The sequence below is a fragment of the Meleagris gallopavo genome, chromosome Z (assembly GCF_905368555.1).
Source record: "Meleagris gallopavo chromosome Z, MGAL_WU_HG_1.1, whole genome shotgun sequence".
In the NCBI taxonomy this organism is placed as follows: domain Eukaryota; kingdom Metazoa; phylum Chordata; class Aves; order Galliformes; family Phasianidae; genus Meleagris; species Meleagris gallopavo.
The window spans coordinates 72655065-72680707 of record NC_139435.1 but is presented as its reverse complement, the minus strand read 5'-3'; the positions used below and the strand labels follow the sequence as shown (position 1 = coordinate 72680707).

General features: G+C 40.9%; 1 protein-coding gene across 8 annotated transcripts in view; it reads right to left on the bottom strand.

Annotated features, from left to right (window-relative positions):
* Positions 1 to 25643, bottom strand: part of SEMA6A (semaphorin 6A) — a 114599-nt gene that overhangs the window by 4335 nt on the left and 84621 nt on the right. For 7 of the 8 annotated variants that reach the window (XM_085214393.1, XM_085214392.1, XM_085214390.1 and 4 more), the window contains one exon: positions 21914 to 22078. The exons of the other annotated variant lie outside the window; for it this stretch is intronic. In XM_085214393.1, the coding sequence (XP_085070519.1) occupies positions 21914 to 22078 (165 nt within the window). The remainder of the gene's footprint in view (positions 1 to 21913; positions 22079 to 25643) is intronic. 8 annotated transcript variants of the gene reach the window in all.

Genomic DNA, 25643 nt, shown 5'->3' with positions numbered 1-25643 from the left:
ATGAGTGGCTTTGGGATTTCAGTTCTGGAGCTGAATATGAAATCCAGAAGGGGAGGGAGAATTCACTTGCAGGGCATGTGGAGTCAGTTTGAAATCTATGCCCTGGGCAAATACACACTCACTTTGAGAGGTCAGAGCTATTACTGCTCCTCCTCTGACATACTGCTTATTCCTCCCTTCCCTCCATTCAATCTCTGTTCTGTTAATACCATCTTATTTTTACTACTTATTTTTACTAAATTGTTCACATTGAAAATCCTGTGAAAGAAAGAGAGAGGAGAGAAGCTCTGCAAATATCAGAGAAGCGCATCCCACATTGTTTAAGGCTTCTTTCTTTGAGTGTCATTCTTTTATCTTTGTCATATGTTTTAAAAGTCAGTGTCACATGCCTGAGCTTCAGGAGGATGCTTAAATAACTATGAAAGACAGAGCACTGCGGGAATGTATTGAGCCTTCTAGAGGACTATCCTTGCTATTTTCATTTTTAAAGCTCTCCCTTGTTCTGAACACATGAATAGGCTTACCTCTGTGCTGAAGCTTATGCTTTTCTGCTGAAAGCTCTGACTTTGAGGGTCTCTTTTTTATGGCCCTGTGCTGTGGTTAGAGATTGTGGTCAAATCTTACTTGGCCCTCCAAGCCCTTGCTGCCAGAGAAGTTTCTCCTCAGTCTGAAGACGCTAACACAGCATTAATCAATGCCCTGAGTTTCTAAAGAAAGAAACTTCCTTTTTTTTTCTGACATAGTTGGGCACCAAGCCAGCAGCACTAATGAAAGACAAGCACAGCACCTCTAGTTTGCTTTCTAATTTCTGGTTTTGTTCTTTGTGCTTAACAAGGTGCAACCATTGCCTTACAAGGAGCTGAAGGAACATCTCTCCCAACTCTTTATCCGGAGAGTGTCCAAACACCAGAGCGTTAAAAGCTCCACATGCTCTAAGGAAATGCCAGCCATGTCCTATTACAGGAGAGACAGCAAGACAGCAAAATTACCTCCAAGGCACTCCCGAGTCCTTGCAAAGATACAAAACTTCCATGTCACAAATCACCTCCTCCTACAGTAGCATCTTTTTACATACTTGGCAGACAAGATATCAGTGGCCCAGAATTAGATTCAAATGCAAAATACTCCTCAGCAAACTATGCTAAAAAAAAACATTGAAAGGCTGTCATCATCTCATAGAAACCTTTGATAAGCATTTTGGCTAAGTAGAGTACCATTACTATGGTATGTATTTTCTGCCCCTACGTAGTTACTGAGTTTAGTTGGACATGAGATATTCATTACAAGGTAGGGACTTTATATTTAATACAGCTCTTGAAATCCTAAATTCCTGTTTGTGACATCACAGGCAGTTGCCATGGAAGTTATTATGCTGTCACAGAGGACTGTGATTTCATGAGAATAAAGAGCAGGAGCAGATGATGGCTCATGAAGCTTAGATTCTGCAATCATACAAACATCTTCATAGTCAAGGAGTAAGGGAAGTAAAACAGACCTACAGAAACAACGTATAAGTAGAAATCTTCAGATCAAATGCTCCTGAGAACATGTTTTTAAAGCACAGCTGCTTCTCCATAGTCAGATGTTTCTACTCTTTGTCATGAGCGCTAAGCAAAAGTTGGTAGAACCTAACCCTGTGATTTAAATCCACACGCAGAGCTCCTGTATAAAACCCAGAGGCACAGTGCAGCGGTTAGAGTACTGTCAGTAGGAGCAGCACTTCACTGCTCTGAAGTCTTAACGTTTTTACAGTAACACGGCTCAAAATACCTGATCAGCACCTACCTAAATAGAGAAGTAACGACAGCCATTAAACCTGGCTGGAAGCAGAAACCATCCGTGTCCCTAGAGGATGGACAAGACTTTTTCTAGCTTAAGGATTTCTGCCTCTTTACCCATCGTTTGCAGAAGTGACACGGAGGCAGAAGATGGGAGCTGTGCATTCAAGCCTCTCTGGATGGTTCCATAGAAGGATTTGAACTCATGTGATACATGCTATCAGAATGTTGCTCTGCTCCCTACAACAGAGGAAAAATGCCTAGCCACTGGGATGGAGGTTTCCTTCAAATGGTTATAGGTTATATGGTTCCTTCAAATGGTTATAATGCTCTCCTCAGAGCCCCATGTAACCATGGGTGGATGGGTGCTCCATGCCTGGCACTACCTGCAGCCTTCAGGCTGAGGGCTGTTCTACAGCTGACAACTATAAATCACAATCCCTGCATATAAAAGCAGCATGAACTCTTGCCATCAGTTTTGTATAAGTGATGGATATGAAATCATTACAACGAATGTGTCAAAATTATCACACAGTTCAGTAAGAGTGGCTGTGGCTGTTCAAGAAAAGGGTGGTTGAAATGCTGCAGCTCATGCTGCAGGTGTGTTACAAGCACAGATTAAGAAAGGCTTTAGGTCAGCCTGATTCCTGCTACTTCCTCTGGAGCTCAAGCCCTCCCAGAGTTTATCCAAGTTTAGGTTGGATATCAGGAGACACTTCTTTATAGAAAGGGTTGCTAAGCCCTGGAATAGGCTTCCCAGGGAGATGGTTGAGTTACCATCCCTGGATGTGTTTAAAAACTGTTTGGATGTGGTGCTCAGGGATGTGATTTAGTGAAGGGCTGTTAGAGTTAGGGTAGTATGGGTAGGTCGTGGTTGGACTCGGTGATCTTTAAGGTCTTTTCCAACCTGAGTGATTCTATGATGCTATGATTCTATATGTTTTCTATACAAGATAGAAAAGATATTTAACTTCACTGGCTTTGCTCTAGGCAGGTAGTTCTCTGGACACAAACTTAGGTTAATGAGGTAATTTACTTTTTATGATAGATCACATCCAAGTTTTTTTATGAAAGTATTCCTAACAACTTTAGATGAAATTATTAGGATGGGCAAGATCCGACCTGCATTAATGATTATGAAACTGAAACAATTATTAAAAAGTATGAGGAATGTTCAGCATCCTATTACTATCAAGATCACAGGGAGTGAAACCTAGTATTTAATAGGCTGACTATTGCAGTCAAACAACATCTCAAGCCCCTTCCACCAGTAGTAACTTCTCTCATAGTATGGGATGAATAGGCAGGAGTATGAACCCAATTACGCACCCAGACAGTGCCAGTTTGAAAGCAGACAGAACAGTATTTTAGCAGTGTGATTGCTTTTACACATCCTTCAGCTATAAAGAACTACACAGTTTGCAAAGCACAGTTCAGCTTCATTCATTAGCACTCGTTATTGCAAGAATTAAACTGAGAAAATATAACTGGAAAAAAAATAATAATGAAAGGCTTACACTTTCGGGAGTCAGATAAAGTATTTCAACTACTAGATTTGAGGAAATACCTGTGATTGAAAAATCTGATAGCTACGTATTATCTTACATCCTTCTAAGACACTGTGTACTGGAAATCTGCCTGGGCTGGCTCTATTAAATGCTGCGGAACCAGAAGGTAAAATATGATTGATATAAATCATATTATTTTCATAAGTATTTAATAATAGAAGTTATTCTATGTGAAATGCTATTACTTTTTACTTCTAAAATATTCTGCCTAGCATTTTGTTGTTTGCAGTACATTCTTCCAAATTGGGAAAATACATTGTTTATTTAATTTTACCCTATTTGAAGTGCTCATCCATACTGCCATACTATCCCAAAACTGCTTGTTTTTGGCAGTACCATGGAGGCAAATAACCACAAGTAACATCCAGCTATTTTCTTTTTACCTATTTACTAGAATTACCTGTATTAATGTTATTTTGGAAAAGGTCTTGGGGGTAGAATAGCAGTAAAACTCAAAAAGCTTCAAAGATATACATGAGGTTAAATATTTGCATGTTCAAAGATCAGACTTTACCTGTAGGTAAACACTACAAATACACTAACACTTGTCTGGCTCCCTGAAATTTCCCACAAGGTTAAAATCTGTCCATTGCATATCATAGCTGGGTTTAGCACTGCAGGTCTTCCCATGTGGGATATACTTAGTTCTGGCTACTGAGAGGGCCAGACTAGTCACCTGATATATATAATTCACTACTTCAAGCAGAGCTTATAGGTAAGATACAGAGGATTGGCTGGCTGGTTGGTTAATCACAGAATCACAGAACGGCCAAGGTTGCAAGGGACCTCAAGGAGGTGAAGCTCCAACCCCCCTGCCACATGCAAGGCTACCAATCTCCACATTTAATACCAGACCAGGCTGCCCAGGGCCCTATCCAACCTGGCCTTGAACACCTCTAGGGATGGACAGGGCATCCACAACCTCTCTGGGCAGCTGTTCCAGCACCTCACCACTCTCTCTGTAAAGAACTTCCCCCTGACATCCAACTTAAATCTTCCCTCCCTCAACTTAAAATCATTTCCCATTGTCCTGCAGTTATCAACCCTTTCAAAGAGTTGATTCCCCTCCTGTCTGAAGGCTCCCTTTAGGTACTGGAAGGCTGCAATGAGGTCACCCTGCAGCCTTCTTTTCTCCAGGCTGAACAAGCCCAGCTCCCTCAGCCTGTCTTCATAGGGGAGGTGCTCCAGTCCCCTGATCATCTTTGTGGCTTTCCTCTGGACCCCCTCCAACAGCTCCCTGTCTTTCTTTTATTAGGGGCTCCAGATCTGGACACAGTACTCCAGAATGCTAAGAAAAATGTTTTCAAGTTTCAGTCTGAAATGACTTTTTGAATGTCTGTGGGTGAAAATAAGAGAGAAAAGACTGGAGTTGATAAAATAATATGGATCTACTGTATGCTAGATAATCGTAAGCATGAAGGAAACGAGGTTTTTTCTTTTCATTAACTAACAAAAGTATTCAAGGGTTAGGTCTTCACCTGGACACCTGCTAAATAACAGTACAGGATGTGCACGGTGCTGAAAATGTCATTGCATCAAAATGCTGATGTAACTATTCTGTGCATGTTCTGGTTGTTCTAATTCTACCAGGAAAAAATATTCTGAAGGCAGAAATGTAATTAGGATGAAGTAATCACATTAGAATATATTAATCGTCCTAAAGAATACATGACATGAGCATAAGCGAATGGGAGTAATGAATGCCAATACTGCAAATTTCAATAATGGAGGACAAATAATGAAACATATGCATATTAAAGCATTTACTCCTTTCCTTGCTTCCTACTTCAGCAAAAACTGTGATTTGATGAACTGTAGCAAATTCTGGTAATGCAGTGCTATCCAAAACAGAGACGAGAGAGACAAGGAGATCCTATCAAATGAGAGATCTGACACTCCAATTTTCAGAATGAGAATGACAGTATAACAAATGATTAAGCTACCAATTTCATAATCAAGTATAAAGAAGTGAATATAAATTTGTCAAAAATAAATTACATTAGCCTAGCCAAATTTTCTTCCTTGATGGCATAAATGGTTTACTTTTTATGGGGAAACTTTAAGTGTGATACATTCTGGCCCATTTTAGCAAAAGCAAATTTGAAAGTAAGCTAAAATCTGCAGAAAAGCTGTTGAAAAGTATTGGTGAAATGTTTACCTGGAAAGAGATATGAAGTAAGAAGTCCTCCAAAGGACTCTCTGTTTAGACAGAGGAAAATCTAAATAAACCTTGCTAAGCTGTGGTAAAGGGCTTTGAATGTACCGCATTATTTCTCATAGCTGATGAGGAATAGAGATGGCAAACCCTCAAGAGCTCCTCCATTTTCCTCCAAATCTGCATAATGGTCTATGCTTTCCAGTGAGCACAAACAGTAATTTCATAACCCTCACAACTTTTTCATGAATGAAAACAAGTAACTACTTCCTAGTTTGAATAGCTTGAGTCTGGTTTAGTGGTACAACAAGCCAGATACTGCCTTCTTTTACAACCAAGTTAAAATCAGCAAGAATAACAGGAGCAGGGCAGAGAGCAATATCTGGTTCCATAACCACAGGTTCCTGTACGTGAATAACCTCATTACCTGACACTAAATATAATGAATTTCTGTTTGAGTCCTACAGTTAACTGTGATACGGATACAAAGACCCTCTGTTCCAGAAATGATTTATGGCCTTGAGAGGTGTACACTGGACAATGAGGCGACCACATGCCACGTGCATCAAGAATGCTCTGTGATCATCCCTGCAGGGAGCTGTCATTGTGTAGTTTTCCAGCGTTGCCACTGACAGATGGTAAAGTAATAACCCAAAATGGTGGCACGCATGAAATTGAAACATGGAGGTGGGAAATGAAGAATGATGTTTTGGCAGGGAAATGGGAGAATAACTACCAGGGAATAAGGTAGCATTTAAGTCTAGACCACACATTTACAGAAGTCTGGGAGTGGGTGTCTTTGTGACTTAAACTTCACCTCTCTGCCTAAATAGGAATCAGCCCACTTCCATCTCCAACACCTACAAAATCACTTGAGAGTTTCCACAGAGCAAGTCATTGTTCCACAAAGGCACAATGGTTTCTTTATTGTTGTTATTTAAGGAGAAAACCTTGCAGTTAATTTCTTTCTTCTGTGTAAGCTTTTCTGTCTGATGTGTGACTCCCTCTGCTTAGACTTGCAGGAATGCTGGAATAGGCTCCTAGTGGATGGAGGTTTTTATGGGCTTCTGAATGTCTTTTTTAAATGCCACTGAAAAGGTTTTCAACATGTGTCTCCAGGTGTTAGAACTGTGTTTACAGGCAGTTTCATGCTGCTAAAAGACTATTTCAGCCTGGAAAATCCCTGCAGGTATTAACAAGCCTTCTTCTTCCTATTTAACCAGAAACAGGTTTAAAAAAAAAACAAAACAACAGATGAAGTTAAACTGGACACTCAGAATTAAAGTGACAGCAACGACTAGCATGAACGACTAGAGTTTAGCATGCTGAAAGTTTAGCATTCTGAGATGCTATTATTTTTCTTGAAGAGGTAACTTCAAAGCTTGAAATAAACCAACCACACCATAAGGCCAATGATTTGATGTTAGCCACATTACTGGAAGTACTTTGCTGGAAAAGGCAAGTAAATTCTTTTCTTTATGTACCTTCTGGCTGCAAGGCCTTGTTCTGAAGACTCAGTGCAGGTCTACCCAGTATCCATTTTTCCTACCTACCTTTTTCTGGACTGTCACTGTTAGCCGATAGAAAAAGTATTAACTGAAATACTCATCATTAAAGCTGCTGGCAAATTTTTCGTTTGTTTGTTTGTCTCCCTCATAGTAAATCTGTACTGTTGATTTGTAAAGGTCTGTAACTGTTAAATTTTGCATGACTGCTGAGAAGACTATCCATCTCCTCACGACTCCTTCTTATGGCTCTCAAAGACAGCTACCTGAAGCTGGTTGAGATATTAAGCAAAAACAAAACAAAACAAAAACAGAAGCAACTAGCCCAATGATCGCTGTAAGTATGAAGAGAAAGTATACTTTAGAACTTTGAAAAGATCAGTAGATAACACACAGCAAGCCTGAAAAGGATCTATGCAGTCAAGTCAGCCATCGTGCCTTTTGTCAGTATGCTTTGGCCCTTAAGCAGACTTATTTCAGAAGCAGTCCCTCCAGGACAGGTTCATCTATTGATCTCTAAGAGTGGTTTTATTTCTTTGTTCAACTGCTTCAAATTATGGTACTTCTCATACCTGATAAACAACTGTCAACATGACTCCCTACAGAAAAAAAAACAAACACCAAAACAGTTGCAACTTAGTAAAAAAGGGGAGATTAATACATGCCTCACTTCTCAATGGGAAGATGGGGAATTTTAATTCCTGCATTTTTTAAGGTATATAAGCAACTAAAGAAAGGTTAAAGAAATAACCACATGCTTCAGTAGAGGCTAGGGGCTGGCTGACCTCCTGGAGAGGAGCTCTGCAGAGAGGAACTTGGGTGTCCTGGTGGACAACAAGCTCGTCATGAGCCAGCAGTGTGCCCTCGTGGCCAAGAAGGCCAAGGCGCAAGGTCGAGGGAAGTGATCCTCCCCCTCTGCTTTGTCCTGGTGAAGCCACATCTGTTGTACTGTGCCCAGTTCTGGGATTCCCAGTTCAAGAAAGACAGGGAACTTCTAGAGAGGGTCCACTGGAGAGCTACAAAGATGAGAAGAGCCTGGAGCATTCACTTTTGAGGAAAGTCTACGAGACCTGGAACTGCTCAGCCTAGAGAAGAGAAGGATGGAAGGGAATCTTACTAATGCTTATAAATATCTAAAGGGTGGGAGTAAAGTGGATGAGGTCAAGCCCTTTTCATTGGTGCCCCGTGACAGGACAAAGAGCACGGGGCACAAATTGGAACATAGGAAGTTCCACCTGAACATGAAAAAAAACATCTTTACTTGAGAGTGGCAGTGCACTGGAACAGGCTGCCCAGAGGCTGTGGAGTCTCCTTCTCTGGAAATATTGAACACTCTTTTGAACACTTTTCTCTACAACCTGCTCTAGTGAACCTGCTTTAGGTGGGTTGTACTAAATGATTTCCAGAGGTCCCTTCCAACCCATACAATTCTGTGAAATTACTCCAGCATGTCCATATGAGAAAACACAAGTCTTGAAATATTTTCAAAAGACTTTATGAGACTTTGTGTTCTTATGAGCCTGCAACACAATTTTTCTATGTATCATAGCTGCCAGACAAAACCTATACCTTGTCATACGTGTGAATTTTCAGCAATTAAAAGGGAGAAGTTCTTCACTGAAAACAATTAATATAGATGGAAATCACAGGCACTGAACCAGCAAATTCATGCCCACACATCTTCCCTTCCCCACTGAAATAAAGGGGTGGGAGAACTGAAAATGATTGGAGCAGCAAGCTCTTAGAACTTATAAAATTGAACTACCTTATAAGTAGTAACTGTAAATAAACTGATTTATTAAGTTTTCATGCATGAGAGCAGGTTTGAGTTACACAACCTCCTAAATCTATGATGCAGTGATGAGAGCCATCATACTCTTGAAGGCAGCCCAATGTAATTTTTCCCACTCAATACGAAGGGCAGCTCTTGCACTAGGAAGAGCTTGAGAACCTTAGTCCCACCAGCAGACATCATGCAATGGCTGATCATTTTGAACTTTCCTGATTTCAGTACTTTCCTTCACCTTTCATCCTTTCCCAGTGAGCACAGATAATTTTAGATGCTTGTGATGGAGAATAAGCAGATATAGCATGTCCCATAGAACAGTAAAACAGGCATTTGCAGCAGATGAAACAAGATGTATAAAATCCAAATGTCAAGGAAAATTAATTCTTTTGTAGCTTGTCTCAGCAGAGGCAAGCTTTATACTGCTTTGCATCTTAAAAACACAAGTTTCTTTTAAAGTCTGCTATATTTCCTCTAATGACGTAAAAGAAGCTCAAGTGCACATTCTGGGACCTTTCGCCTATGCCTGGGATGAGCTTAAACATACCCAGCTGCTCTTTATTAGTTTACTTCAGGGATTTTTCACAGCTGGATTAAACTAGATTTACATATGTTTGACTGATTATGTATGAATTCAAGGCTCCAGAGAAGTTGTTGTAGGCTGCAAAGTGAATCTCTCTCCTTCGCAGCTCCCGTTTCACTGCATGCAGTTTCTTTGAGGGCACAGAACAATTTTGTTTTCTTTTTTTCTGGTCATTATGCATTTCTGGGCATTATGCATTCTGGGCAGCCTAGCGCCCTTCTGGAAGAAGTTTTGTTATATGCCGAGTCAAGGAAAGAGAAGCTGTCACTGAGACATTCTGTGGTTTTGCTTTTCCTTTCTTACAGCCTGTTTTGAACTATGACCTTTCTGCACAGGGAGAAGTGAAGTTTGCTGAATGTCAACAAGAGCAGCTCTGATCAGCAGGCTGAAGCACGAAGCAGACCCTTACTGGGGCTAAACTCCAAACACTACATACGACACAAAACCAAAAATTGTTTCTGCTTCATCTCTGATCTTCTTTCAAGACACTAAAATGGAAATGCTAGTTTTAAGCTACTAAGCACATCACAGCTGAAGTACTGAAGGAATCATCTATTAAAAATCCAAGATTTAGCTAAGACTATGCCCTGTATATATATATATGTCCTATCTTCTGAGGTTCTTGATAAAGAATGGTCAAGTTATACAATTAGGTGACCAAGCTAGCAATGTTAGGAATTAAAACATGCTCCCAGTGGTCAGTTCAAGACAAGACTGCTTTTTCTAGAAATATTTACAGGGCTGAGGCTGTAGGCAGAAAATAGTTTATGAGTGTCTGATGTTAGGCTTATCTTTTTCCTTTGAGTTTTAATCCCCATAGCCTCATGTGACTTTGAATAAGTTAAGTGACTGCAAAATTGCAATGAGTTAGAAACACTGGTTATCACAGTCAGCAAGACTGATTTTACCTCTTTTTCTGTACATCACAACTCTTCCAATATAAATATCAGAAGCCTTATTTTCTCTCAGTTACGTTACTTGAAATCTGCAGTACCTTCAGTAAAGCAAGCATGGTTACTCCAGCTACATCCTAGGGTAGCAGGTAGCATTTCTTACTGAACATCTTGTCCAGATACTGTCATCTCTTATTTAATTTTGTATCTCCAGTCTTGGCTTCTTTCATGCATTCTTCCCCTTGTCTGTCAAATTTATAGTTCTCTGCATTTTTTTAACCCAATTTTTATACTATCTCTCCATCTCACAGACACTGAGTGTACATTTATACTACAATGCCATAACTTCACTGATGCTTCCCATCTGTGCATTGTTTTAATGCCTGCAGTGACGACTCTGGCCAAATCTGCTGGATGAAGCAAACTCCATCTCAGAGTGTACAGTCTGGCAAGTAGGTACTGACCTGGTTCCAAAAGCTGCCCTGGGGCCAGCAGCAGTCTTGCCACAGTGGTGTGCCTAAACCCACTCCTCTCCAGCACCCCAGATGCCCTCTGATTGTCAGCAGAGGCAGGTAGATACATTGCATATCTGCTTTATGGAACATCTCACAGGCATCTGTGTTCCTGCACTACAAATACTTCCCCAGCATTCCACTTGACTCTGGTACTGTTCCAAATTCCCTTCTTTTTTCCTGAATTTACTGCAATGTTTGTTCATTTTCTGCTTGCACTCTTTTTATAAGACAGTATTTCCCACTGCTGCAGGCAAACCAGACAGCTTGCACAGCTAGTTAATCATCATGAAGGTAGGTGCTAGAACAAGGAGCTGACTGGCTTTTCTCCTATCTGCAGAGCAGTTCTCTAGATGTGTTTACTGATCTATAGATAAACAAATTTCCATGTGAGAAGTTAGCGCTTCATTTTTTTCCCCTGGCACTTGGGAGTGTAAAAAAAATTATCACAACCTTTGTGATATATGTTTTCTTTTCTTTCTAAAAACAGTGTAGCTGAGAGCAAGCCTTCAAGGGAAGCGCAGCTGATGCCATCAAGCTGTCTTGCCATGAGTAAGCAGAGAGAAACTATACTGTCCATCCAGGTCTGGATGCTGGGTACGTGCAAGTGCCTGCTGATTTTGATATCAGTAGTTTAGTTCAATCGCACACCAAACTGCACAAATACCCCTGGGGACCACTGGATGTGGGAAATCACTGGGTCTTACTGGATGAGTGCCTCAGGGCATTGCCTCTAGCTTGGTCATATTTAGACAAAAAGCATACAAAGCGCAGCAGGACTGTAAGACCTCTTTAAGACACTGAATAGAGACTACTGTTTTGTAGAGATAAAGCTGAATGCTATCTGCAAAAAAGAGCAGGGCTCTTTATGTTCTATATTATGAGCTGAGATTGCCCAAATCTCTGGGCAGGCTCTGTGGCGAGTGTGAGAGGTTCAATGGGGAGACACGCAGCAGAAGGGACAGAGGGCACTCCTGCTCTGTGTCCTCCTTCTACCACCATCTGACTGGGAGTCATTCAGCAGTGAACACACACGGGGAATTATTGAACTGCTTGACGGGAGCTGTATGCTAATAGCAGAAATAGAACTTCTCCAGTGCCAACCACAGGCTCAAAGCAAATGCCAACAGCCCTTTCTGCACCAAATGACAAGACCACTTCTGTTAGCTTCTGTAAAGGAAAACAAGTGGAACTCAGTCTTTACCCAGCTTTATGATCTGTGGTTACCCTGATCAGCTAGCCAGACCAATGACTCTAAATGTATAAGGGGAGGGAGGCAGGTGCTCTATTTTTTTCTGTAGCTCTTTGTGAAATAAATCAATTACATTAACTAACATGAATGACTGTGTTTTAGACTGGAATTGCTTTTTCAGGATTACAGCCATGCTAGATTTCAGATAGGAACTCAGTAAAGTTTTATGGTTTTAGGAATAAAGAAACAATTGGAAAATACATGCTTCTTGGAATACTTTATCTTGCTGAGGGCTCTGGTGTATGGCCTTTCAAGAGGTGTTTCTGTGCACTCTTAAATAGACCGCCTGAGCTGTTATTGGCTGTGTGAGCAATCTTCCAGCCTCTCTAAAATAATCCTCTAAGAACATGATAGTGAATAGCACTAGCTTTGGAGGGTTTTAAAAATGTCTGTTTTTTTTTTTTTTTTTGAAAAAGCTCCTCTATTATTTTCTACCACAATTGTGGGTAAGATGGGATGGAGCACAAACAACATGCAATATTATTGTCAGCATGCAGCTGGTGTTACTTTCCAATTAAAATAATCCTTGCTGGGCATATGAAAGAACTGCCTAGTTTATGCCAGTTATGACAACGTTACCAAGTTACACTTCCATCTGAGATTTTATTTCACAGAAAACAGCAGTCTTTGGTTGTTGTTGGAATAGCTACAGTTTAATACTCAGGGCTGAGCATTTTGGTAGGCATGGGAAGCTGGGACTGATCTGGAGGCTATCCATTGGGATGCAGAGTTTCAGAGCACTGCAGGTATTTTTCCTGGCCGACACAAACCTGATGATAAATGTGCTGTTGGCCATTTCAAATGTTTGCTGTGTTGTTCAGCTGTGCCAAATATGGCCCCTAACGCTCCCCGAGCAATTACTCTAAGAACTGCTCTAAGCTCTTCTAATGTCAATGGAGCTGTTAAAATCTACTTCTGCACAGACTTTGACTTATTCTGATCTGCTGGGGCAGGGAGAGCTGTCAGACTATCTGCTAGATGGCTAAACTGCTTATCAACTGCAGCACCGATATTCAGTGTACATGGAGTTATCTGCGTATTTAGCAGCCAAACTGTGACTTGGGTATGAGCAAACCGAGATTTTTCAATAGCTTACAACTTGGCTGGTGAAGCTATTTTTTTTCTCACAGGGCTGTCAGAACACACGTTTTTGATACAGTAGTAAATTTACTCTACCTGCTTCAAAACTTCCCAGTAAAATGCCTGTAAGACTCTTTCTTACTTCATAACAGGTGAATAAGAACACATTTTCCCTCTCTTTCTGAGATACCAGCACAGAAAATCTTGGAACATGAATGAAATCAAGCAAAAGTCACAGCAAAGTAACTGGAGACCAAAGACTATGTTGTCTCACTGTTAGATAGCTCAAAGTAGCACTTGTCTGGACACCTGGCTGAACTACAGATATTCATAGAAAAGACAGCTTTCCAAATATGACATTTGTTATCTGCATTGAATGTTAAGTAAAATTAACACAGCAAAGTCTAAATTATGCCCTCTAGGCTTTTTTAATTAACAGCATGCTATTAATCAGTAAGAACCAGCCTGTTCCGATGGAAAAAAAATATATATAAGCTAATAAGCGTGCTTTTTTTACACTCTTAAAGAACAGTAAGTGAAAAAAGAAAAGAGCCAGTCAGGATCCTACAGACAGAAAGGGATACCAAGCCTGTTCACTGAGAGGTTATCTACATGAGAAGAAATTATGTGGTGCTCTGTTACAGAAGCATCTAATTAATAAACAGCTTATAGTCCACAGATGATCTTGGAAGTGCTCTGAACCAGGACTGTCAGTGCTCAGGTTGTTGAAAAATTACTACAGGACATCTTACTATAAATTAATACAATTATTGAAGTTATGTACATCCTATGTAAGAAAAGATGAATTATTCAAATACCTTTAAGAGCATATTGACATTTTAATTATACACTGGCATTAATTTAACACCAAAAGGCACTTTAAGGCTCCTTTTGACTGCAAGATTTTCTGCTGTTAAATCCCTTCAACATTTCAAAGCTCCTCCAGAAATCTACTTTAAGGCTAAGTTCTTTCCTGCCCGTTCAGCATGTTTGCATTGCCCAGCACCTCCCTGTACTCAACATTTATGTCCCCAAAATGGAATGTGGTGTTATTTAGCATCCTGTCCATCAATTATTCCTTGCTGCTTCCAGACAGAGTGGAGGCCCTGTAGGGCGAGCATAGCCTGGAATGAATTCCTAGCCCTTGATAAATATGTCAGCACTACAAGAGTCAAACAAAAGCATCAGGCAGTCTGTGTTCCTCCTCCAAGCTGTCCTCACCGGGTGGCTGTGGATGAACGCAGCTGGGAATGTTGTCTATCACACAATAGCTCCACTGCCCTGAACTCTGAGCAGCTGTCTTGACAAATTAGACATGGCCTCTTTTATTGAAAAAGTAGATCGAGGTTCTGGGGCAGCTTTTCCCTGTTTTAGCAAGACAGGCTTCCACTGTTCATTGCAGCCTGTAAATGGATAGCCTGACTTGAAATCTATGCAGGTGGACAATTGCAGGTCAAGGATACCTGCTGTTTCCTACAGCCACATTTGACATTTGATGAGCTCTATTTTAAACTTTGCCCTTCCTTTATTCAGATTCAGTAGTATGGAGATGCATTTACAAAGAAAAGATCTGTTGATAGTTTTCATAATGGAGTTTCACATTTGCATTTCTCTCCTATTATCGATAATGTCTTCTTGTCGTTGGCATTCTTTTTGCTACTAAATAAATTACATATCTCGTCTCTCAGTTTAAATCCTGCTGCCTGTGTTTACACTTCTGCAAGTTAAATCTGAAACCCCAACTCTCAATGAAACATTGAAACATTTTGATTTCTGAAAAACTTAGGCACAGTGATGAGGTGTCATCATTTCCTTAGACACACATGCGTGCTGGAATACATGATGTAAAGTGCTTCTCTCCTTACACTTTCTGTCCTACAGAAAACCTGTGGCTAAAAGAGCTGAAGGTTTATTTTATGTAAGATTTGAAATGAAGACTAGCAATTGACAAGGCCCACTAAACCACTGCACTGCATCCTATTACAACCCCCCTTTTTAAGTTAAATAGGCCTTAAGGATATGGCTATGCTAATGGACTTAGTTACTGTCCTTTTTTTCCCTCATGCTTAGTCTACTCCCCGTTTCCCTGCTCTTGTTCTCCTTAAAACTTAACTATGAAGGAAAAAGGTTTGAAGAAAGTTTATGTTTCTGTTCTCAGAAATGTTTCTTCCAGCATTATTTTTCAATGATTATATATACAGTTCCCATTTTATTAATTAGTCCTGTTTTTTCTCCTGCCCGTGTTTGAACTTGGGGACGCAATCTGAGATGATTAGCTGCCTCTGGCTCTGGAACTGACAGAGACATGCATGCATGCACAATGGAACAGACGAAGGATCAGTGTCAGTGCTCTGGACAGGTCTGGTGCATTCCCTCAATCCAGACTGCACAGCCCTCTTGTCTATGTCCCAGGGTACCTGCAACTCCAGCATGGTGAGGTTATCAACCTTCTGGCATATTTACAAGTAATATTAGCCTGGTCTTGTGATACAGATATCTGGCCACTAAAAACTCTGCTGAGAAATCTGGTTTCATTTAACTGTTAACAGTACTTATCTGGTAATGATCCGGTAAGGAGCTAAAGTGGCATCCTACAGCAGAGGGGCCTGGCATACTGTGATTAGTCTCTGTGACAAAGAGATTCTGGACAAGTTGCTTACTATAGCCATTCTAGAAAAGTATGTTTTTTTTTCTTTTAATATATATTTTAGCATCTCACCTAGGCAGCTAGAATATGTGACAAACATGAATCAGGCGTCCTGTAGAAAGAGGTATGTTTACAGTAAGCTGATGCTTATTCACCCAAAAAGATTTTAAAAATCAAATCTATATGGCTTTGTTTAGCATGTGCTCATCCAATCTGCCGTTTTTTAAGGGCAAAATAAGGGCAAAATAATTAGGTTTTAATCTAGATGTGAATGTGTAAAAATGGACTAAGTCCATTTAAGTCTTCTGTACATGCAATCCCTTTGCACAGTATGGCAGCTTCAAGTAAGCAAAGCCCTCACTTCAAATCTCAGCCAAATGCTAATGAATCAGACAGGGCAAATTTGCTACTCCCTTTCTTATAACACTCATTAGACAGCAGAGAGGAAACCTGAATGTACAGAAAGTGAAGAATCAGATCTGATTTTATCTTCATTGTTTCCTCAGTACTTGAAAGCGTTAGTGAATGGCAGAGTACTTGCAATCTGTTTTATGTTCGTGGGGTCAATGGTTTGAGACAGGAGAAAGAATAGCAGCAGTTCTATAGCTTCCTCCATATGCTTTTTGTAGACAGGGCTTCCTGAGCCTCACCTGGGCAGAGCTGACTATGGTGCAATTCCTTCTCGGATCAGCCTAACCCTATTTCAAAAGCAACCATTTCCTTCTGACTTTGGTGTAACTGCAACACAGACAAACCACGGACACAGCATTTGCTTCACCTTGAAAATCCAAACCCTTCCCCTCAGACCTGCAAACACCGACTCAGAATATACTCATGACAAATTCTGTGCTGCTTTAAACCATCTTCTGAAGTAATACGAACTGCTGGCAAGGTAACAATGAGCTCTGCCTCCCTCCTCTGATAAGACATGTTTTGAACCTTTTAGATTCTTGTGCACATCAGCACACAGTAACATTCTGTGCAAAAGAAAACCTCTGCAAATGAAGTTCCTGGTGCAAAACTTGGCCTTTCCACGATTGACACAGATTAATTTATGCCAAAAGAGTCCAAAGCTTTGCTCTGCTATAGAATTTTCCCTCTCATTTCATGATGAAAGGATCTTGTTAAATCAGCACTTTACACTTATTGTTGTAACCGTACCTGAAATTTCATACAATTCTGTCTCCCTGGAGCGGAGTCTGTCCTAACATTTGCAGACTCTCCAGATAGCACTGTCAGCACCTAGTAAATCTTTCAAGTAGTGATAACCTCAGTAAAAATTAGTAACGCTGCCAATTGTGTACAATAAAAAACATCATCTGGAGGCAGTTTTTGGAAGGATCAGCCCCTGGGCTTCTCCATAATACATCCCTCTCCAAATTATTGACTAGTGCTAATGATATTGAATTCTGTACCACCTGAGGGCTGCAATTATTAACTGTTTGATGTGAAATAATAGACACTAACAGATACCATATCTACAGGAGCATTCTGGACATCCAACCAGCAGCTATTAGCAGTATAAGCTATGTGCATCACATCCTGCTTCTAATCAGTTTTTTACCGTTGGCATGCTGTTACTGAAAAAAGGTTTGGTTTTGTTATGTTTTGTTTTGTTATGAAAAGGAGATACCACCTCATAATCTTCACTTAATGAGCACTGACACAAATGAGAATACAAACATTAAGACTGCTAAAAATAATGCAATGCTTCTATCAGTCAGTGCCCAAGCAAATCATGTCCACCTGAATGCTGCAGAAAAGAAACAGTATAAAGAAATCATAATCTAAAACCAAGTTACGAACACTGTCAATAAATGCAGGCTCTGTACATTTGAGGAATGAACGAGAAAACTGAGCAGTTGGCTATATTTGTGCTAGCAAATCTGGGACTGGAAAAGCATGAAGCATTCCTAAAGGGAGGCAAAAGGGATAGGAGACAGCAGAGAAGGGCCGGCAGGGTGATGAGAAAATCACTTTGTTTTCTTCACACAGGCCTTTCCACCAGCGGTAGGTATGATGTACCTAGCTCCCCTGGGGTTAGTAGAATGACTACAGACATAGCTACTGGGGCACTACTGGGTGTACAGGTAAAGCCTTGGAGCTCTTCGCAGGAGGAGCTTCATGACTGCCAAGGGTGGGAGGGAGGCTCAGTACAATGGCAGCAGAAGGGAAGGTTAGACTGCGAGGTTAGGAAAACTCTATCGACAAAGGTGAGAAACACACAATTAAATCAAGACCAAAGCAATTAAATCAAGGGTAAAACATAGCAGGAAAGGAAACAAAACATAAACATCCTCTAGAACATAGGTTGTTTTGTTTTGTTGGTTTTTTTGTTTTTTTTTTCCTGTGGAGGAGATGGAGAAAAGGAAAGAGGGTGCGGTCTGCCCAATCAGAGCTCTTTTTTTTTTTTTTTTTTTTTTTTTTTTTTTTTTTTTTCCGTTTGTTTGCAGTGAGAAAAAGATTGCAAAGAAAAGAGATTTCTTAATGGCCACAATGAAAATGCCAGTGGGATAGCAATGCATAATTCCCACACTACGGGCTGCACTACACATTTCCATCTTAGCAAGAAATGCGAGGTAGCTCAGAAACAACAATCCCAGAGTATATTTAGCTACTAAAACTGTGGCACACAAATGTCACATTCCCATGAGTCAACCCTTTTAAAGAACCCCCCTCTTCACGCCCCCATAGATATTCCCCAAGATGCCTGCACTGAATTAAAAGTGAAGCATATGGATGGATGTGACATCATCAAAGCACCCGTGTTACAGACAGAAAGAGCAGCAAGTGTATTTTGTACTATTAGTACAATTGGTAACAATTATATGTACAGGAAAAGAAAGCAAACAGTGTCTGAAGGATTAGACAGAACCAATGAAGAACACCACAAAGCACTTTGCAAAACAAAGAGAAAATGTTAAAAAGAAATATTTTTTTTCTGTGAATGTGCAAAAATAAAAGAAAACAGAAAAAGCGAAAACAAAACCTTGATAAAAGAATAGCAAGCTTAACATTTTCTGATTTAATTTTGTGCAGTTCCTTTGCCCTTTTAAAACAACTAATCAATAGTAATTTTAGAGCCGTCCAGCTTTGGCTAGGCAAGGCAAGGAGTGACAACACACAAGTAGATGGTAATGGCAAACAACCATGCGGCCACCTCTGCCACCATTGTTTTGATTGCGTGCAGACTGCTTCCAGCTTTGTCAATATTAATAATTACGCACTAAAGAATGCATGATATTTAAATGACCCTGTCCCATGCTAATAGAGCACTTTGGTAACCATCAATCCCTGAGGAGGGAGCTACTGAATTTTGGCCGTCTCACCAGTCAGTGAATTGAAGCAAATGTTACTCAAATTCAACAGATGTACTTTTATTAATATTTTCAATGCATGCTCCTCTGAAAGCTGCTGCTGGCATATAAGATGCTTTTAAGAGTCAGCTTTCCAGCTACTAAGCAGTGTTTTGAATAAGATTTGAAAAGTAAAAATCCACACATAACAAATAGTGGCATTAAAATGCATACAATTTTCTGTGTTCTTCTGGGTATGTAAGGGGCCGTGCCTTCCACTATTGCTGGATTCTGACCTACAACCCCTGACTGACACCACCAGAAGGGCTGGGTGCAAGGATCCTTTCCTCCCTTCCTCCCTAGGTCTGCCTAATGACAGGGAGGAGAAGAAAACCACCACTTACTTTCAAAGAGAGAAAACTATTTTCTAAGAAATATCCTCCCACTTCAAGCAGTTTGAATACCAGGTGTTACTGAGATTGGAAGAAAAAGGAAAAAAAAAAAAGAACTTTATTTCTTTGGTTGTCAGCATTATCACTGATTTACTGCTCGAACAGAATGGAGAGGGAGGTAAATCACGTTGCCATCTCTAAAGAAAGTTTATCTGCTTTCTCTCTTCTACATACCTGACACCCAGAAATAACTTTTTCTAAATTGCCTTTCTGCAGATGAAGAGCCAGGGCAGAGGAATAGGGTTCAGATTCAAAGAAATGAGGACTCAGACTGAACTTAAGTGAGAATTTGGAATCTGACCTTTTATCTTCAACACCCACAGACTTATATTATGGTTTTGAGTTGTAGCAAAGGCAGCTGCATTAATTTCGCAGAGGCTCTGCAGTCTCTGCAGGGTGCAGAGGAGCTCTGTGCTTACCTTACCAATCAGGTAAGCCTGACTGGGTTCAAAAATTCAAAATTTTTTTCTTTAGATTTGCAGTTAATCTCCCAGAATGTCTATAGGATCAAGCTTAGAAAAAAAAATCTGGGAATAGATTTTCTAAAACTGAGATGAAAGAAAAAAAGTAAATGGCAGTTTGTCTCTTTTTTGCAGGATAAGTGAATTGCTGGAAGGTGGGAGACAAGTTCATATCTTCTGCTTGAGGGAATTCAATTCCTTGTGTTCCATTTCCTGCCATCAAGCCTAAATACAATGGCTACTAAATTAACGATCACCATGGCATCCCAGGAAAATTTACTGCATCTTCTGCCTAATTTCCAGTCTCCTCAGCTGGAAAACTTCTACAGGCTTTGTCTCTGCTGGGTCAGCCAGGTGATGAACAATACCCCTGTGGCCAGGCGCTGCAAAGGCTCCATGAGGAGTTTCATGAGAAATCCAGGACATCCCAGGACTGCTGGAGATGCTGTGTGTCTGGGGCTGTTGTGATCACAGTCCAGACCACCGCCAGCTGTTCCTGCAGCTCTGCTGAAAACTGAACTGTTTTCCAATGTTAACATGCTCATTACCCCCTGTTGAAAGTTTCTGACTCAAGACTCAGTGGGTCAGAGAGAGGGAAGGAATATGATTTAGTAACCTGCTAGTTTGGGCTGACAATTCAAAGCAGTAGGCCTGGCATGCCAGTAGCTTCTCCAGGAACAGCTGATGCTTTCATCTAATGAGTTTTTCATGTAAAATGCATGAACAATAGAGACTGGAATCCACATTTCAATTAATATTTTAAGTGTTTTTTATAAAGTATTCATAGTAGAAAGGCCTGAAGCTCATGTGTGCTCCTGCTCCCGGTGAGTGCCCTAACCACACAGCAAGTGAGTTTTGCTTATACCCATCCTCCTCCTGGTCCACTGAGTACTTAATTAGTGCATACAGAGTGAAACATCTTCAGCAGAGAAGAAATTGAAAGAAGAGATCTAAGAACACCCTGGAGAAGAATAACAAAGACTCAAATCTCTCTAGGTAGAGTAGATATTTGAACCTACGCCCCCTATTTACAAAGGCACTATTTTAACCTCATTCAGATAAGAATGGGAAGCAGTGGGAAGACTTTTGGAGGGCCATGATGGAATTACGAGGCACCACCATGCTTGCTCAGAAGAAAAGCTTCTCCTTCACTAAGCAGGTTCAAGTGGCAAGCTGAGGCAACTCTCTGCTTAATACTTTGTATGCACAGCAAAGTGGAACTAGAGGCCAAACGACAGGGCTGCCCCTTGTGTCAGGCACAATGGTGCTCAGCACAAGGGCTGAATATGGCATAACGAACCTAAAGCAAAGCACCTTTTTGGGCTTTAAAAACACAACAGAGAAATGCTCTCTGCCAGCAATCACCGAAGTATCTTTCGAAAATCACTAATGATGATCTCAAAGGTGTTTCATGCTCAGGTCCCACTGAAGACAGTGGGACTATGGGTCCAGTGGCTAGGACCAGTGTCAGCATAATTCCACCAGTTAAACTGGCATAGACCTCAGAGCTTCAGTACCTCTGATGGCCAGAGAGAGATGGAAATAATGTGAAATTAGCTAAGACCTGCCGTGCTTCCCCAGGAATTCAGGAAAAAAGACAGTATGAAAATACACCCTTAGGAACAACGGCAAGCTATTCATCTCCCTTTGACAGACAGTGAGGAAGATCAAGTTTAAAGAGAGCTAAGTCCCCATTGTTTCCCATGCACTGGCACAATACATACAGCAAAGGCACACATTTCTATTTGTTTTGTGTGGTTTCCTCAGGCAGTGAATTATCTCGGACTGAGTTTGAGATTGGCTGTTTAGTTTCAGACTTTACGATAAGCTTTTAATTATAGCACAGGAGTTTTATTACATGTTGCTCAGAGCCAGCTGGAAGCACTTACACTTCAGTCCTCCCCCCCTCCCTCCTCACCACAGGAAGTCGTTTCCAAGGCCTTACCCTTCTTGTCTTGATGATTATGGGATGAAACTGCCACATATGGATCTGTATTTTCGGATGAACCAAGCGGATCCTTCCAATCCAGCATGCGTCCCCTAGCATCATAACCCTGTCGAGCCCAAGAGTCGGAAGAGGTGGTGCTTGGAACTAGTGAACTGGAATGTCCTGTTACATTATAAATACAGGTAGGGAAGACAAGTCTCAATTAGTCACTTACCATGCCACCTTATGCTCAGGAGCACAAACTTTGATCTTCCTCATGTGTGAATCTCTTAGGCTGAGCAAGGCTTCAAAGGCCTTGCAGAGCACTGCCCAAGGAAGCACAGAATTTGGATATTCCCCAGTGGCCAGTCTGATAATGTCAATGACTGTGCATATTCAGTTGGCTGCAGCTTAGTTCATGGTTCTGTTTTCGCCCAGCAGTGTTAAAGGTATGCAGAGCATCATGAGGATGCTTTGTTTTAGTCAAACATCCTTTGTCTGGATTCTGCACATGAGCTTAAACAATGCCAAAGTGCCAGTCCACACAGGATGGTAGTGGCTTAGGTTGAAAAGCAATTTCAAAGACAACATAAGCATTAAAATGGAACAACTTCTAGCATGGCCCAAACTAGAGAGGTATGCCAGAAGAGCTACATATACATATACATATACAATATAAATGTTTGCTAAGGGAACAAGAGGCTGCCCAGAACCAGCAGACTGGTGCTGGGGCATCAGACTCAGCGTGGGGCTGGAAGATGTGCTGGGTTAATGCCCACTCGCACCATCGCCACTGGTATTGTCTGAGCTGGTGTTGTAAAACAGCGCTGAGGTAAGGACTGCTTGCATGAAGCTGCACATTATTTCTGCTCAAATTAACAATGAAGAAAAGGCCTTACTATGTAAAACTGGCAAAGAACCCATAAATACCCTGGTCTCCACATCTCACTTGGCTGGTAGACTTGTTAGGACAGAGGTGTGTCATTTCTCGCTTGCTGTAGGCCCCTTCGAATGCCTGCATGCTCACTTTGAAGAAAATTTAGGATGTGATCTGCTTTGCATTTGTCACATAGGCTGCTGGAGATCAGCACACACCTCTAGACCAGAAGAGAGGATTACAGTCCAGTGATGATGAGTTTTACAGCTGCTCTAGACATTGTTATGGCTGAAAATGGCGGAGGAATTCCTCACTGGTTGAATACACCCTAACAAACAGCACACAAATAGGACATATGCTGCTGGAAGCACCAAACAATGTTAACGCTAGTTTGGCTGGGGCATAAATATATTAGCATCTTTGTAAACTTGATCCCAAGAAGTAGCTCAGCACCCAAAATGCAGTGTGCTTGAAGTTTATGGTCTCTGAATGCTGGCTTTAACCAGGGTGTCTCAGTGGGTTGTCTGCTCCTTGGCTCCTGGGAAAGAGGGCATTGAAACTCCCTCCACACCACATTTTGACTTTAAAATCACTTGCTTCTGAGAGTTCCCTTTCACTACGTGCACCAAAATGTCTTATCTTCAGCAGGACTCAAACTGCTTCTGTCCTTGATGTGGAATAACTCAATATTCCCCTACCTGCTTTCCTGAAAGAGTAGAATCAGATCATTCAGACAAAAAGGCAGATAGTGTCTTTTTAGATAACACTGGACAGACTAAGAGTAGTCCTCCATTCTCCTGCCTCCTTTATAACAGCCTAGTAACCTAAATTAGATTTCAGTCCTCCCAATGGGGAGGAGGCCAGTCACCAGAGTACTAACTGTTCTAGCAAGGACTCTTCCCCTCTCCTTCCCCAAATACTACACTTCTCAGAGAAAGCATCTGAGGTTCACTGGGGCAGAAGTACACAAGGAGCCTGTAAATTTCAGCTGAATTTACAGAGCTGGAAGTGAGGAGATTGTGCTTCATTGTCATTTTTAAGTCATCACTGGACACACATAAAGCTTCATGATGCTGTACCTTGAAAAGGTTGCTTTAGGTGGATTTTCCATCAGTGCTTTAGCTCATGCTCTCAGAGGCATGTGCACAGAGAGGTAATGAATCTAAAGTTCCCCATTCTCCTCTAGCCATCAGAAATCTAAATCTTGGCCATCAGTGTGTCCAAGTTTTGATGAAGCATGCACTTCATTTTATCTAGACCTTTTAACAGCTTTGTGAGGTTAAAATGCTGATGAAATCAGCAAAAAAATCCTGTGGCTTCTGCTAGGATGCTGCTGTGATTTAAAAGAAGTCCTGGAAAAATTAATGATTTTGGAAGGCAAGAAAACACTTGTAGCTCCTCTGCATAATTTAGAGGAGCACTTTTGAATTGCTACACACTTCAAACAGGACAGGGACAGAACAAACTCCTGTAACTATTATGCTTTGCAGCGAAAGTTGGTCAGATTCAGTATTCTCACCACGGAGTCTACCTTCAGATACCACAGCAAATCATAAACATGATTAATTGGGCATTGGACCTCAGTCTGAAGGCTTATGTTGACAAGGGAACTGTACTACTTTTTATCTTTTGTGGTAGGAAGTGTGGTCTCTCTAGCTCTTTCTTTAACAGCAAATCAGAGGCTGCATTTTGCTGAAAACAGAGCTTTTAATGTTGCTTAAATAGGAAAGAGAACCCAAATATTATCCATTTTTAAAAGGTTCCTATAACCTACAGCATAGCTGGAAACACTGATAACACAGCTAGATGGATGACAGACCGTGATCCAAACTTTATGCTTGCATCACCGAAGGTCTGCAGGGCTGCCTGTTTCCAAGAAGACAGGTAGAGGCCCCATGGGCTGAAAACACGTGCCCTTCTGAAGCAAGGAAACGCTGGAGCGTGAAAGCTTTCACTTCTACACCATTTCACGCTTGTCAGTTCCTGTGCTCATTCCCAAGAAAGAAGAGGAACAATGGGACAGAGAACAGGCCAGAGAACAGTTATGAGATTTCCTTGTCTTCTTTTTCCTAAGGACTAAGTCACATCTCCAAATTAATACCCTATTAAATGACCACAGTAATGTATACAATATTTGATCAGCCTACAGTAATGCTGTACTCAACATAAGAAAGCAATTAATCAGAGCTGGATATAGAGGTAGAAGAAAATCTTGCCAAGTAGCAATCATATTTTATACCTGTCTTTGATATGCATTTTTATGCCTATTTTAGATGTGTTTGAGGGACAATTTTAAGAAAAAGCTGTAAGTATGTTTAAAGGAAAACATTTCTTAATACAGCAATCTAGAGGAAATACATGCCCAAGGGACACATTTTCCAAAAAAATAAAATAAAAAAAAATCCTCAACCATATGCTGCAAATACACGGAGAATTTCTTAGTAATGGAAAGCTAAAGCTTTGTGAAGATACTAATGTGTGCCAGATGGTAGTTAGGTAGTGAAGGGTTTCACACAAGCGGAGAAATCAGTCTCTTTGCTCTGTTACTAATGTGCAAGTATAGTACACACTGAGAAACAATCCTCCATGTGAAATCAAGATCAATTTTCTTCCATTTGGTAGAAGCAGGGAAGGAGCAGATTAAGCTTAACAACTTTCCTTACTGGTGCAAGATCTGCATTCTGGAAGCATTTACTACTGGGCAGTGCTACCATGCCAGATACCATAAGCAGTATCAGTGAGTCTCGTAAGCAGCTGAACAGTCAGTCCCACTGGGTGAATTTCACCTTTGAACTGAGCGGCACTACAGATGTATTAGGTAGTTAAGCTTCTCTCATAAACAGAGAAAAGACTGAAGTGGCAGGCAAAGTA